This window comes from Daucus carota, chromosome 3 (assembly GCF_001625215.2).
Source record: "Daucus carota subsp. sativus chromosome 3, DH1 v3.0, whole genome shotgun sequence".
Lineage (NCBI taxonomy): Eukaryota > Viridiplantae > Streptophyta > Magnoliopsida > Apiales > Apiaceae > Daucus > Daucus carota.
Genome location: NC_030383.2, coordinates 36,712,022 through 36,728,212, shown reverse-complemented (window position 1 = coordinate 36,728,212; position 16,191 = coordinate 36,712,022). Strand labels below are relative to the sequence as shown.

General features: G+C 39.4%; 1 protein-coding gene across 1 annotated transcript; it reads right to left on the bottom strand.

The window, feature by feature from the left end:
• Positions 1-12,593: 12,593 nt before the first annotated feature.
• LOC108212415 (protein FAR1-RELATED SEQUENCE 6-like) lies at positions 12,594-13,475 on the bottom strand. The gene is made up of 2 exons (XM_064090005.1): positions 13,464-13,475; positions 12,594-13,175 (listed from the first exon to the last, which is right to left on the bottom strand). Exons 1-2 carry the CDS (start codon positions 13,473-13,475, stop codon positions 12,594-12,596), a joined length of 594 nt encoding a protein of 197 aa, XP_063946075.1.
• Positions 13,476-16,191: the final 2,716 nt, after the last annotated feature.

Sequence of the window (16,191 nt, the reverse complement as noted above, 5' to 3'; positions counted from 1 at the left end):
CCTGCCAACGGCATCCCCTAGCTGCAGCCCCATAACTGCAAGCCAGGATGCACTTAGCGGTAACCCCTAGCAGCGGTAACCCCTAAAGCGCCTTCAGGTGCAACCCCATTCTGATGGCAGCCTTCACTATGCTTCCAGTGTAAGTTCGTACACCTTCAATGATCCACCCAGCCATGGTGAAGCCCATTATCCTTAATCAAATGATTCCAATAAGCCCAAGTGAAGCCCAAATAATATGATGGGCTATAAAATAAGCCCAGGGAGATTTTATGGCACAACACAAGATATGATATTGAGTATATTGCTGCTGGTTGTCAGTAGTTGACATGACTTTTTTTATGCTACAAGTGAGATGAGTAGGTTCTTGTCTAATAAGTTATACTCCTTTTTAATACCTTTATTTGGTATAACTTTGAGTTTGCTAGCATATTTTAGTCTTTTTATGATCTAAGGAAAATACATACACAACTTTTAGTATTAATTTAGTAACAACTATGAAACTAAATTTAGTAACAAATAGATCGTGAGAAAAAAATTGTGTATAGCAACTACTTCACAAATCTATTTTTCTAATAAATCACAAAGGAAGCAGTAGTTGGCATTTTGTTAATACTGTATGTGGAGGATAGTTTAAAGTACTTTAGGCATGCTCTGCATTTTTTTGGCGCACAGTACTGTTGTGGCCTATTTGAAATATCATAAGTATTGCAAACATGTCCCACAATTTTTTATGTGAGAGTGCAATGCATACAGAAGATTAAATTCACAGGAACGCGTTGTTTTCTGAGCTGATTCCCTTTGTAGTTGCATCATGTTGTAATGCACTTTATTTCTTATCTTGGTATTTAAGTGTTGAAACATTCAAACTGTTGATTGTAGGTCGAAGGAGAAGCAGTAGGCTTATAGCAAGCCCGTGGGTACACAATTGGCCAAAGAAGCCTCCTGCATTTGTAACAATTGATGATGATGGGGAAAGCTGCAGAACACCAGGTATTGTTTCGGGGGGGACTCTGCTTAGGAAGAAAGTACGTGGAAGTGTTTTTGGCAAATCGCATGCTGAGGGATCCACATCAACAAGAATGGAAATACACACCCCTAGGCTGGAAGCCAATAGAATGATGACGAGGGACCAGCTTGAAGATGATGATGCGTTTGTTACGTCAAGAGAGCAATTTAGCAACTCGGGGAGGAAGGAAACAGGAAAGAGTGGAAGGAACATGGGATCATACGTTTTGCCTAGAAAAGCTAGGGGACAGATGGCTTCAAGTGGGAAGAAAATGCAAAGCCAGGTACGTAATTAGGCATGCCGTACAAGTAATGCAACACGTACCATTAAAACACTGTGGTGATCATTGCCTTGCAATATATGTCTTAGGATTTGAATTTGTTTGTACAAATTAATTGCAGGTGACGACGCATAGGCATGATGCAGCGCATAGGCAGAAGTCAAAAGTTGGCTCATCGACGGCCAAAATATCTGAGGTACTGCAACTTAAAGAAGTACATGCTTTTGTAGTTTGATAAGAATGTTATACTTGCACTAATACCGTGATTACATTTATTAATATTGGTCTTCTTATTGTGACAAGGGGATACAGTATACAGAGCACATATGGAGACCAAAAATATACTTTTTTAACTTTTAAAATGTGCTGCAGTTACTTCATGAATTAAATTAAGTGATTTTGGTTGTTTAGCAGTCAAAAAGATTAATATTGTTATGCACTCTCTATCTCTCTTATGTACTCTCTCTCCGTTCATAGATTACTTACTATGTTAACAAGTCATCGAGTGATACACATTTAATTACTACCATTAGTTGTAATTAGCTTCCTCTGATTTACATGTGTATATCAGTATATGTACACTTAATCACCTAGATTAAGTTCGGATTCTCGGTTTAATTTGGTAAAAATTTCATACTGAAAATATTTTGGAATCTAGCACACATGTATCATATATGTATTTGTTAATCTATAACATATTCATGATACACAGACATACTTTCAGATAGGCATCTATATACAGTATCATCTTTGAAGAACTACAGTATGAATTAGGAATGGATGCTTTAAAAAATATACAGTATCATCTTTGAAAATAAAAATAAAATTGTGAGGATACCCTCCAGCAGTCCAGCTCTACCCTTGCTCTGTTACAAGCCTGATCCCACGGTGGACCTTTCTTGCTCTGTTAAAAAAAGTAGTGCCATAAAAGTTAGCAACTGCAGTAACAATTCTAGTTCTTCTGCACTAACTGCTCAGCATAAACCTGTTGTTATTAATCCCAGGGATAAGAGGACCAATACCCTCCAAGAACATCACTCAAAGGTTTGCATATATTTTTTGAAATTAGGATTTTGATGTAATTGAATTGGTGTGACTTATAAGAAGGGTGCCATTTGATACAATATTAGCATTGAAATGTGTTTGATTTTTTTGAAAGTAGATTAGAAGCGTATATAGTCTAAATGTGATGTTGTTGACACTTGCAGACACGTAAGCGTGCAGTCAAGGCTATTTCTAGAAGGGCACATTTAGCAGTACGTGCAACCACACCTAAGCGGGACCAAGCTAACCAAAGAAGGAGTTATGAAGGATATATTCAAAAGAAATTTTCACCACGTATTCTGGCAGATGTCATGCGCAACCTATCAGAGGCGCAGGCGCAGTGGGTTAAGAGTGCAGGATTCGGAAGCCTCCTAGGTTTCCGTATGGAGATTTACACACACAGGCTTGCTTACAGGATAGCTGATGCATTCTGCAGCAGGACTTGTGAGCTGAGATTGAAAGCAGGCACGGTTGTAGTCACAGAGAGCCTTGTGAATAAGATCCTTGGTCTCCCACAGGGTTCTCTGGATATAGAGCTGCAAGAAGGAAAAGTGGGAAAGACTACATGGGATGAACAGTATCGTAGCACCTCGATTTCTCCGGGCAAGGTTAGGGACATGTTGAAAATCAGCAAAAGTGTGGACTACAACTTCAAGATGAACTTTCTAATTCTAGTCTACAATTTCTTCATTGAGGCGAACCAGAATATGTATATATCAAGGCGGCTGCTAAGCTTTGGTGGGAATATTGATGAATGCGGTAGATATAATTGGTGCAAACTACTTATTGATAAGCTGCGGACAACACATGAATTCTGGTCCGAGGGAAAGGCGTGGAGGAATTTTGCAGGACCACTAGCATTTTTAATTGTAATTTACTTAAATATGAAAACCAGTGAATATATAGGAATTTCTATGACATGGTTTACTAATGGTTTTTTTGGTTTCCTCTGCAACAGTTCTGCTATGTCACCTGTCTTGAAACACCAAATTTGGTGCGACCAACTCTTACATATCCAACGTACTTATGTTGGACTGAAACGATGTTGCGCGAAAGGCAAAACAGGGAGTCATCCGAGGACACATTCGGCGTCGGATCCATTGTGATTCTAGATGATGAACTTGAGGTACGTGAGATTTGAGTGTGTAATACTGTTGTGCCGTGCGTAATATGGGTTTTCTACTCATGTAATTTTACATTATTAACAGGCAGCGGATAAGTCACCAATACCGCAAGGAATTGATGGTGCGGCTAATCAGGTTTGTGATCCTTTTTCATGATTAAGTAGATTGCGTGTTCTAGTCTGTGAACTGTTGTAGATTATATTAGATGGAGTTGATATTGTTTGTATTGGTCTGCAGATGCATTGTGAGAGAGCTTCAAGAGACTAAGGGTGGCAAACGGATAAAACGGATACGGATTTACCCATATCCGTATCCGTATCCGCTTAGTGAAAACCGTATCCGTATCCGGATCCGTATCCGCAAATTTTTGAAAAAAAATATCCGTATCCGTATCCGCCGGATATTATCCGGATACGGATAATATCCGGATCCGTTTTCTCAAACAACACCAAAATTGAAATATACATCCTGAGATTAATTAAAATGCATATTTTGAACCATTCAAGCAAATGTATACAATACTTAAGTCTGAAATCAGCTGTTAACAACATCAAAAAATAACAATATCTGCAACAATTTTGAAAATAAAAAACTTGATGATGATAGTTATTTTCTCCAGTAATTGTCTTCTACTTGCAGAACCTGAAAATATGTAAAAAAAAACAAGATTAGCTAAACAAGAATTATGCCAAAGCAAATCAAGTCTCTATTTGTAAATTATATATGCACTGGTAGTTATTGTTATTGTAAACTACTCCAGAGTCCATTCCAAGTCTCCATTAAAATTTAGTTTATATTTGTATTCTTACACTTCTACGCACCTACTGCATCTTAAGTTATGCATTAAACATGATATAATAACAAACAAAGAGAGATGATGGTGAAATAATTTAAGATATTGCAAAGTCGATACATATATTTGTGTATGAAGAAACAGAATGCCACTATTGTTTCAGCCTTTCAGGGCACAACAGAATGCCCCAGAAGCTAATTCAAGCACATAGTATATAATATATATCTAGTAGTAGTAGTAGCATTTGCAAAGGTGAACAATCGTATAACTCTTCTATGAACTAATCACGCACCTTCATTTACCTATTTTTCTACACAAATATATATAAAATCAGAAACTATGAGAATGAATGTATCTTTCAATTTCCTGTTTTTTGATAGCCTACCAGGCAATCTTCATATATACATTTAACAAGATAAAATGTAAACTAACCTATTCAGCAGAAATCAAAAAAAATAAATAAATTCAGTCATATTAGTAATTGCAGACTACAGACCTGATTCAGGAGGGAAGAAAAGATCTGATTGTTTCCTTTCTTTGTAAAAGCTGCTTTCCCTACACACACATACCAAAAGAAAGACAAAAATCAGAGGCAGCAGGACTTAAAACTGAAGCATATCAGAGGCAGCCTTTGTCAGACCATTAGTTTTTCAGAAGTCTGAATCCCAGTCATTGTACATGCTGTAATCCTCCTCGGAAACTTTTTCAGATTCATCTAAAAAGAACAGAAAACAGAAATTATTATATTCATCAATAAACCAGAACAAAAGAGAAATATTTTCAGAATATACCTTTCTTAAGGTCCGGGAGCCAATCTTTGACACACATTAAAGTTTCAATCGATTCATAATGTAAAGAGGAACGAGTGTCCGTGATAATTCTTCGACACTTACTAAAGGAACTCTCGGATGCAACGGAAGAAGTGGGTATAGCTAATATATCTCGCGCCATCCGTGCAAGTATTGGAAATTTAGGACCATTAAGTTTCCACCAATGGAGAATGTCAAATTCATTTTCTTTTTCCATCGGAAACAAACCTTCTTTCAAGTACTCATCCAACTCACTTTTTCTTGCATGTTCAACTAAATTACTACTCGCAACAAAATCTTGGAAACCACCCAACCATTCACCACCTACTGAATTTCTAGCTATTCCCCCGCTGCCCGAATCAGAACTTTCCACAAGGCCACTGCTTTTTCCAAATTTATCAGAATATTCATTAAAAATCTGCAATAAAAACTCACGTATCTCATCTATATAAAAGTCAGCCCTGAAATCATACACACCCTTATATGCATACGACACTATTGCCATCTTATATCTAGGATCAAGAATAACGGCAACGGTTAACAACTTATTGCATTCATCCCAATACTTGTCAAACTTGAGTTGCATTTTTGAAGCCATCAAACTAATCCAATCATCACTGGATTCAGCCCACTCTTTGATGCTTCTACGAATTTGAATCACATCAATAAAATACAAATTTGCAGTTGGATATTTAACACCTGAATGCTTTTTTGTTATATCATAAAAGATCTTCAAACATTTACACACTTTCTCCCCATTTTCCCACTCAATTTCCGAAGGCATACATTTATATTCAGAGTCTAACTCTTTTAGACGTTCAATAGCAGGACGGAGTTCTAAAGAAGCAACAAGCATCTCATAAGTCGAGTTCCAACGAGTGTCAACATCTGAGGGGATACGTCGCCTAGTATTGAGTTTGGTTTGAGACAAGGCAATTGTGAACTTCTCATCTCTTTGTGCAGAAGATCCAATATATTTTGCTGTTTTTTGAATTTTATCAATTAAATGATCTAGCAATTCTAACCCACTCTTCACAATCAAATTGAGAATGTGTGGCACACACCGCATATGAAACATGTCACCATTGTGAACAAGTGCCTTTTTCCCATTTAACCAAGTCTTAATACCCGAAAGCATCCCCAAATTATTAGAAGCATTATCAACAACAACCGAGGATAACTTATTATCAATGTTCCAATCTAATATTCTCTCTTTCAACCACTCACTTAGGTTAACACCATGATGTGGGTATGGAACTACACGGAAAGCAATGATTCTTTTGTGCAAAAACCAAGCATCATCAATATAGTGACAAGTGACACAAAAGTAGGATCGTGACTGGTGTTTGGGTTTCCACCCATCAGTGGTAAGACTAACTCTACAATTCAGATCTTCAATTTCTTTATATATCCTCTCTTTCTCAGCCTTATACACACCTAACAAATCAGATTTTACTGTATTTCTCGACCGGTGCTTATAAGAAGGCATTATGTAAGAAATCCAATGACGAAAGTACTCATATTCAGCCATTGAGAATGACAAATCATGCTTAGCAACCATTTTAGCATACAATTCTCTTTCTATAGCCTGATCAAACTTATGAACTCCTAACTTGGGTTGAGAATCCTCACTAGTAACTTGTTTTCCTAAAAGCATTTGAGACACAGGCATTTTTATTATTCTCATTCGACACTTATCCGCGTGATTTTTCAAATGAGTTGTTCCATCTCTACTTGCACCACTAAAAGAAGCATGGCAGTACTTACAAATAGCTTGAATTTTCTGCGTACCTTCCTTAGTTTCACTTTTAATGCGATCAAAGTGCTCCCAAACAGCTGATGTCAACAGCTTTGGTTTCTTTGCCGCTGGTTTTTCTTTTTTTTGGCTAGCATCAACTTCTTCTGAAATTATTGTGCAATCCTGATCACTAACATTGGCAGCACATGGGGTTGATGTCATTCCAACTGAATTTGATGCGGATGAACCAGAAGCATTTCCTATAAAATATTAATCAAACATCATGCTCCAGAATATGGTGAAATACATAAATGATAACTTACATAACTGATAACACAGTAACACACTGGATTCATAAATTAAACTCTAGAGAACAACAATAATATAAATGAAAAAGTAGAATAAGAGATACCTTGTTCCATTATTCAACAATTGGATGAATTGAAAGCACGATTGTTAAATCAAATCTACAACCAAAGAAACAAAGAAATCACAAATCATTGTTTCGTAGATTAAGAAACAAGAATCAAATCAGTTTCGGAAAATACATAAATCAATTACCTTATAAGAACTAGTCGAGGACCTAGTCGAAGACAAATTCGAAAGCCAGATTCGGAAATCAGATGCTGATTAGGAGATTCGGATTTTGCTTTTAGGTTTAGGGTTAGAAGAGGCGCGGCGCGATTAGATTTTGTTAGAAGGTCGATTAGGTTTTGAGGCGCGAGGTAGTATCCTGGGTACTGGACTACTGGTTCTTTTACTTTTTTAATTCTTTTGTTCTTCACATGCGTGGTGACCATTTCATTATTGCCTTTTTTTTGTTTTGTTTTTAAATTTAATGTTTTTTTATTCTAAAATATTTGTAATTCTTGTTCAAAATTTATATTAGAAAATAAAAAATATATAAATACATAATAAATTTATATAGGAAATATTGTGTGTGTGTATATATATATATAAATATTAATATTTATTTATTTATTTAAATATTTTCGGATACGGATATTTTCGGATACGGATTCGCCTATATCCATATCCGTATCCGCAATCTCCGGATTCGAATACGGATAATATCCGTTTTTTTTCGGATACGGATTATATCCGCTTTTTCCCGGATACGGTAACGGATTTTACGGACGGATATCGGATTTTTCGGATTTTTTTGACAGCCCTACAAGAGACAATGTAGTCCCTGACAGCATTTCCGGCGACAGTGAAGAAGTGACTGATGCAGGATGTGAGGGCATGGACGTAGAGCAGGTAAGATAGTCATGTGTAATAAAGCAAATGCTATTTTTTATTGTTCTGCACAACTGCCTTTACTGTTTTCTACCAAAATAATTTGCAGGATAGGAACGGGTGTCCACTCGATGAGTTATTGGCTGAGGTGGATCAAATGCAAGAAGCCAATGCAATTGAGCATGTCACATTCAGCGAGCCTGCCATAGAACACTCACAGGTTTGTTATAGGCTAATTAATGAGATGTTAGGCTAAAATGTTTACATATATCAAGAAGAAAATGAGGTACATTGTTTTTTTTTTTGTAGCAACCATTGACGGAGAGTAGAAATGCAAATCATATAGTGGAGGGTAGCGCAACACACTATGGGAGAACTGAAAAGGTATGTTCGTAAACAACGCATCAAAAATTTATAAGACTTGTATATTCTAGGTTTTATTCCAGTAAATAGCTGGTATACTTTCGGCTGTATTAATCCTTTGATAGGGCTGCAACTATTTAAAAAGTCTCTCAAGTTGATATTAGTTAAACTGGTAATTAATCCTGTGATAAGGTTACAACTATTTAAAAGTCTCACAAGTTTATATTAGATAAGTGACAGGATATCGGATGAGTAATGAATAAGAACTATAAGTGAAGGCTGTGATTTTCTAAGACTTGTATATATTGGCAGGAGATAATGATGACTGAGACAGCGGCCATCCCTACAGCAAGGGAGAGTGCAGGACCTGTTGTGGAGAAAAGCAAGGTATAAATCATGGAGTTATCTCTGTATGTCTAAATGTGGGACGCCCATGTACTGCACTTTGAAAAATGTTATACTCTTATTTGCATTATAATGAAGCCTGTAATTGCTGATCTAACTAGTACTGTGAGAAATGTTAAACTATTAGATATGAATTTATTAAAAGGATATCTCCTGAGTAATAGAACTTGATTGTGATTGTAAAAAATGTAAGTGACTAGTGTAGTGTTCTGAGACTTGTTTATATGGGTGAATATTTGCAGCAGATAGTGAGGGATGAGACTGCTGTCCACCTTTCGGCAAGGGAGACTGCAGGAAATGGGTATAAAAAAAACAAGGTATAAATTAGGATGTTAGTTTATAAGCCTAAATGTTTGACGCTTACAGAGTCAGCTGAAGCATATTCTCGGGACATGTTTATGTACTTCACTCATAGAACTGGTAGACTATAAAGTGCATTCTAATTAAACCTGTTACTGGTTAGTTAATTAGTCCTGTAATAAACGTGAAACTATTTTAAAAATCTCAGAAAATGATATTAGTTATGACTTTTTAAATAGGATATCTCATGATTAATGAATCTTGATTATGACTTTTAAATAGGGCATAATGAGGGACGAGGCAACGGGCAACGCAACAGCAATGGGGACTGCAGGACATGGTGTTAAAAAAATTAAGGTATGAATCTAGAAGATGGTTTTAAAGTCTAAATGTGGGACGACAATAGTGTCATCGGAAGTTTGATACGTCGAAATATATGTGCTGCACAGTAGTGCTGATATGATCAATAATTAGGATACTTTTATGTTGGATTTAGATTGTGTATGGAGCGGATCATGGAAGACAAGATAGTCTGACCGGGGAACAAAGCACACAAGCACGTGTGGATATTGAAATCGAGAAGCATTTCGAGGAAGAGGTACTCTAAAGCTTACTGTATGAGTGGTTTGTTATGTTATATTCCTCGCACACTAAAAATGGTAAACCTTCTTTCTGTCAGCCATATATGAAGAGATTCGAAGCAAATATGCTGGAACTAGAGGCCAACTATAATAAATGCGTGACGAATTTCATCGAGAGTATGGCTTTATATCCAGAAAATGAAAAGCTTGCTGAATTGAGAACCCGGTATCCCCAATTTTTCAAACTGTTTGCTGAGACAAGCCCTGTCACAAAAAGCCTGTCAAAGACATGTGCACACCAGGGGCGTACTACCACACTGGATTCAGAGGCTAATTGCGGTATTCCAAGTTTCTCGCTTGGCTTATCTCAAATGTCCCCTCATAATTTGGGAGAAGCCATGGATACTTGTGTTGTCACTCCACCAGCAGTGCAGCACTCTGGTAAACAAACAAGTGAACAAAGGGAGACTAGAATCATGCATCCGCCTGTGAAGGTGAGACCGCGAAGGGACATCATGCCCACAGCTATTTGCAGATCACCGTATGTGACAAGAATAACCGATATCAACCGGCACAACCTGACAGCAGAAGAGAGGGATGTTTGGGAGTGGTTGTGTAATGATAGCACAAATCCGGGGTGAGTTTCTCCTTCAATTTAGTAACGTTCTGCATTGTCATACCTGTACATTATTATGTGGTTGATTACGTGTTGCTCTATTGCAGGGATTTCATATTTGAGTGGAAGGGCAGGGAATGTACGAAAGCACATTTTCAATCGCTTCAGGAAAACGGACAAGTGGAGTCTACTGTGATTGACACGTGGACGTACATGCTCAATGAAAATGAGTTACTTAGAGCGGAATCATCCCCACTTCGCATCTTCCTAACCAGTGAAACAACAGTAAGTTTGCATAGCAGAAGTCCGATATGTTTGCCACGTAACTGGATGTTACATTACAATGTAATGTTCTTTGGTTTGCTACGTATGCAGTACGGACCTATGATGATGAAGGTTGCACGAGAGGATGTGGATGCAAGGCTTAATCGTTATACTGCATTTGATGATAACATGGAGGTAGTCATGCAGCTGGTGAACGATATCCATAGCCGGGTGCTTGACATAAATGAGTTCGAAATGGTAAATTTATAATCCCGTAAATTCATTGGTTTGTCATAGCTTATAAAAAGTAAGTTCTGCTATATGGTCCAACAATTTGCTCTAAATGCTTCCCTGCAGTTTCTTTTCCCCGTGTATACTGGAAGCCATCACTACATTGTATGTTACAACATAAAAAAGCCACGGTGGGAAATTATAGACAACCGGGTCCAGGAGATGTCTATGGAGGATACCTACGGCGATCTTCCTTGGAACCTGGTATGTCAATTGGTCACTTAACTTTTAGGAAAAGCTGCACACATATTTATAGTTGGTTATAAATTAATTGTTAAGTACTACTCTGCGATAATATATTTTTGCATATATCTATGCTTCACAAATCATGCAAGCTAGCTGTTAATAAAATAAAGCGTAAAATAAATAGTATATCTGTAGATAATTGGATAAGAGGTAATCCTATTTACATGGTTCATTGCAGCATGAATGCTTCTGCCAGTTTTTGGCATGCTACCGAGTACCTAAGCAGCGTGAAATAGAAAAGCTGGAGCCGATTATCGTTACAATGAGCTGGCAAACGATGGATAATGCTGTGGATTGCGGAGTATTTGTTATGAGACACTTAGAGTGCTATATGGGAAGCACAACTGGTTGGAGCACGGGACTGCGTTATGAGAGAGTATGTAGTTATATACGTCTCCCTTTTCGTATAGTTGTGTTGTACATGAACGAGGGCTGATTTTTGATGTAATTAATTGCAGGACAATCAGAAGAGTGTTTTACAGAAGCTAAGAGCAATATATGCGCACCAAATACTACTGTGGTCCAAAAACCAAAAAAGGCATCAGGTGCTTCTGAAAATGGTGAACTACAGGAAGAAGAAGTTGTTAGGAGATTAATGCTTTTAAGAGCTCTAGTTATTTGTTCCACGAATTTAGTATTTTTGTGTTTATTTGATTCAGTAGTTTGTGTGGTGAATTGAAACACTTGTTTGGATGACTGATGGGCAGCGGAATGCATGATATTATTTATATTAATGAAAATCATTGTGTTTTGGGTTATAATTATCGCCAAAATCTTCTCTAAGTCTTTTTTAATGGTGCTGCAGCAGTTGTGTTTAATTTTGGTGTGCAGGATCGTATTAAGTATGTGCCGCAGAAACTAGTATGTCTTGTTTATATAATACTTGGACAGGATATAGTAGTGATAGTATTCTAAGTTCATGTCCTGTAATGTCTTACACATGGTTCCAGTAACACCATGGGACCAAAGCATCTTAATAAAAACAATCCGCTTTTTCTGTAATCAAGAGCCAGAAAGACTTAAAGAGTCTGTGTGAGTGCTAAGCACCATTTATCCAAATGTAATAGGCCGGGCACTTACAGAAACAGAGCAGAGAGCTTTTCTATATCAAAATGTGAGCAGTAGTGCTGTAAATGAAAACAAATGCCAATTGATTTTGAGTTTAAACATCATACATTACTTCTGTCATTGGCAAAATAAATAATTAGCAAACTTCAGAACCTCGTAAAAGTACTTCCTTTTGTGATTGATAAGCTACAAACTGAAAAAGAATAGACACCACTGCCAGAGTACTTTGTGAAGGTATTAGCTGAACATATAATAACAAAGTTTGATGAAAAATTGAATGTAACAAAAACACAGCGAGTTAAATCCTTCATAAATGTCAATCCCTGAAAATTACCAGCAAGGATATAACTTCAAATAACAATAACAACTGCTCAACTCAAGTGACAATATGAATTGAAATACTGAAGCATCTCATACTGGCTCTACCTATTTCTTTAGAGTGGGGCACGTTCGCGCATTGTGTCCTTCGGTTTTATTACAAATGCTGCATGTACGTTGTCCCTTAGACTGAATAGAAATCTCTCGAGTACTTTTAATGCGCGAGCCAGAACCTTTGTTCTTGCTGATATTAGGATTCCGAAGGCCTTCCTCATTAAGGGGTAAAGGACCTATAAATGCATCAGCACGGTGTGCCTGACCTGGTTCGTCGTCTTGTTCAGAATCATTCTGCAACTTTGATTCCATATCTCGCAACATTAACATCACCATATCCAACTTGTCCTCATCGTCGCCAACCAAGTCCAAACAGCTCTCGAACTCGAACCATGCTCTGGTAAGCTTGATTTTTGTCCGCTCAGGCTTGTCACAATTTGATGGAGTTTCAAGCGAGCCTATGGAGGTATGATTTTTCAATGCATCTTTTGTCCACCTGGCTTTTATGAATTGACGTGGGATTGTATGAATGCCACATTGCTGCAGTGCCGCAAAGGCATGACAGCACAAATATCCATAGCGGTTAAAAAACTTACAACTACACTCGACATCATTAGTACTCCGCTTGACAGATACCTATCAAATACAGATATGAGAATAAAACTATTTAAATCTGAAAGGTAAGGCTGCCTGTTGTGCCATAAAATCTCCCTGGGCTTATTTTATAGCCCATCATATTATTTGGGCTTCACTTGGGCTTATTGGAATCATTTGATTAAGGATAATGGGCTTCGCCATAGCTGGGTGAATCATTGAATGCGCACAAGAAGGTACATGGACTTACACTGGAAGCATAACGAAGGCTGCCATCAGAATGGGGTTGCACCTGAAGGCGCTTTAGGGGTTACCGCTGCTAGGGGTTACCGCTGAGTGCATCTTGGCTTGCAGTTATGGGGCTGCAGCTAGGGGATGCCGCTGGCAGGGCTTCCGCCGCTTGGGCAGAATGGCAGGCAGACTCCAAGCAGGACTCTTCTTCCTTGTTTCTAGGAGGACGAATTGGAGATGAATTGGAAGTATATCAGCTGTTATTTATCTACGAATTAAGGGATAAATACAGTTATTATGGAGATAATTACAATCAAGGGGAGATAATTCACATATATTCGGATATATACCAAAGATGAAGGCTTCAAGTGACCTACTTAGAGTGGGATACCGCTGGATAACTACTGAAAGAAGGCTGTTTTATCCTAAACTAGAGGGGATAAGAGCTTATCTCTTCAGAGTCCTAAATCGAGAACTACATGGGCTTGATCCCTATAAATATAGGGTATGTAGGCACCTTGCAAAGGGACGAGAATCATATTCACGAGTTCTACACTCTAAAGAGAGGCACGTGTAACCTTTGTGATAGATATTTCCGGGCAATTGCAGGACGGAATTCCATAATTCCGGACTCGTTGTTTGGTTCTTTGCAAGCTCAGCCCTTAAACACACTTGTTTCTCATTTGTTTTCTTAGTTTATGTCAACGGTAGCCCCTAAGAGCTAGCCGTGCATTTCGTAGTTGTAACAGATATCCCTATAATTGTGCAATACGGTTCTGGGGGTGTTGTATCAATTCCTCTCACAACACTTTTTGGCGCTAGAAGGAGGGGATTACTGATCTTAGAGAGGAGAGATGTCAGAAATTCCCGAAAACACTGAAAACCCCAAGACGCCGGAGGGCGCTACGCAGGATGAAAGTGATGTTCCAAGCGGAGAATTAACCCGCGAGGAGATGAAGGCAAAAATGAAAAGGATGAGTAGGAGGATTGCCTCCTTGAAAAGGAAGTCAGCAAGGTCGAAAAGGGCTAGCAAGGTGACTCCCACCAAGCTAGATTTCGATGCAGAAGGCGGCAGGAAAGAAGGTGGCAACCCTGAGAAAGAAGCTAACCCCGAGATGGATGATAGAGAGCACTCACAGGCTGCTAGTGTGTTCGACCGCCTTGGGAGGAAACTGACCGAGCAAGACTTGCGGCACAGGCTTGGCAACAAGGCCCCTAACGGGGATGTACCTGAAGGCTCGCAACATAGGGCTCCTCCCAGTCAGCGACAGGAGAAGCCCGTGTCTGAAGCTCGGTCAAAGGATAAAAACCAAAGGCCGTCAAAGGTTATCTCCATTCATGACGATGAGGAAAGCTCAGGGTCGCACAATGATAATGAAGTAAGCAAAAAGAAAGATCAGCCCCTGGATGATGACTATGAGGTTGCACTTGATGATGGGGATGATAAATGCAAGATGGAAGAACTGTTAGAAGCCCTAAAGAAGGTGAAGGCCGATAAGAAGTCGAAAGCCGAGCTTACCGTAAAGTCACCCTTTACTAAGAAGGTTAGGGAGTCACCCCTACCTCGTATCTACAGGGGGGTGGGCGACCTGCGATTTAACGGAACCACGGATCCCGTGGAGTATCTTAGCCGGTTCGATACTGAGATGGAGGTCTACCAGATTCCGGACCTCACAAAATGCCGCTTGTTGGCTGCAACCCTCAGGGATGACGCTCATCACTGGTTCAAGAGGCTTCCCGCTGATTCCATCAGCTCTTGGAGAAAAATGTGCGAACAGTTTGTGGGACAATTCAGGGCTTCTGTCACTTACGCCCCGCCTGCAAACACTCTGGCCAATATTAAGCAAAAGGAGCATGAGACATTGAGAGAGTATTTCAAGCGCTTCAACGCAGAAGTACCCCGGGTTAGACCCACTTCAAAGGAAACCCTGAAGAACTTCTTGATAGCGGGGGTAAGGCCCGGAACAGACTTTTGGAAGGAGTTGCAAGGGCGAGAGCCTGAAACCCTAGCGGACTTCTTTGCTAGAGCTGAACCCCATAAAGTGATCGAGGAATCCCTGGCTAAGTTGAAGAAGGAGTCAAAGTCTGAAAGCCGTAGCAGCTGGAAAAACAAGAGGGATAGGTCTTACAGCCCAGATAGGAGGAACACCTACAAGAGGAATCCCTACGTAAGGTCTGCTGGTGAAAAATCCTCGAGCCGAGACGGCAAGACCTCACCCATCACCGTGAACACAACCAGCACGCAGGGCTTCGACAAGTCAAGGTTGACAATGAGAAAGGCAAGAGAAGCGAGGTACCACGAATACACGCCACTAACGGCTTCTATAGATCACATTTTTGAGGTCGGAGACAAGGCGAGACTCTTCCGGAAGCCCTTTCGAAGTGGACCCCCTGGAAAGAAAGACCAGGGGAAATATTGTGCTTTCCACGATTTGAACGGACATGACACGGCGGAATGTATTCATCCTAAAGACCACATAGAGGATCTTATCAGAACAGGATACCTGACGGAGTTTGTAGCCCAAGAGGCTAAGAAATATAAGGAAAAGAAAGCTGAAAGGACAAATAACCAGGAAGCCAACCGTAACACCCGTGCTGGTAGTGTACGAATGATCATCGGAGGGCCCTTCGTGGGAGGCCAGGGACGCAGTGCTATGAAGAGATATGTACGGGAAGCCCGAGGGCCGCCCTTAACCAATGTGTGCCACCTGTCTGAAAGGCCTCCCAAAATGTTCAAAGGGGAGACTATGGACATTACCTTCACTGAGGGGGATGCACACGCGGTACACCATCCTCATAGCGATGCCCTGGTGGTAACAGCCGTGAT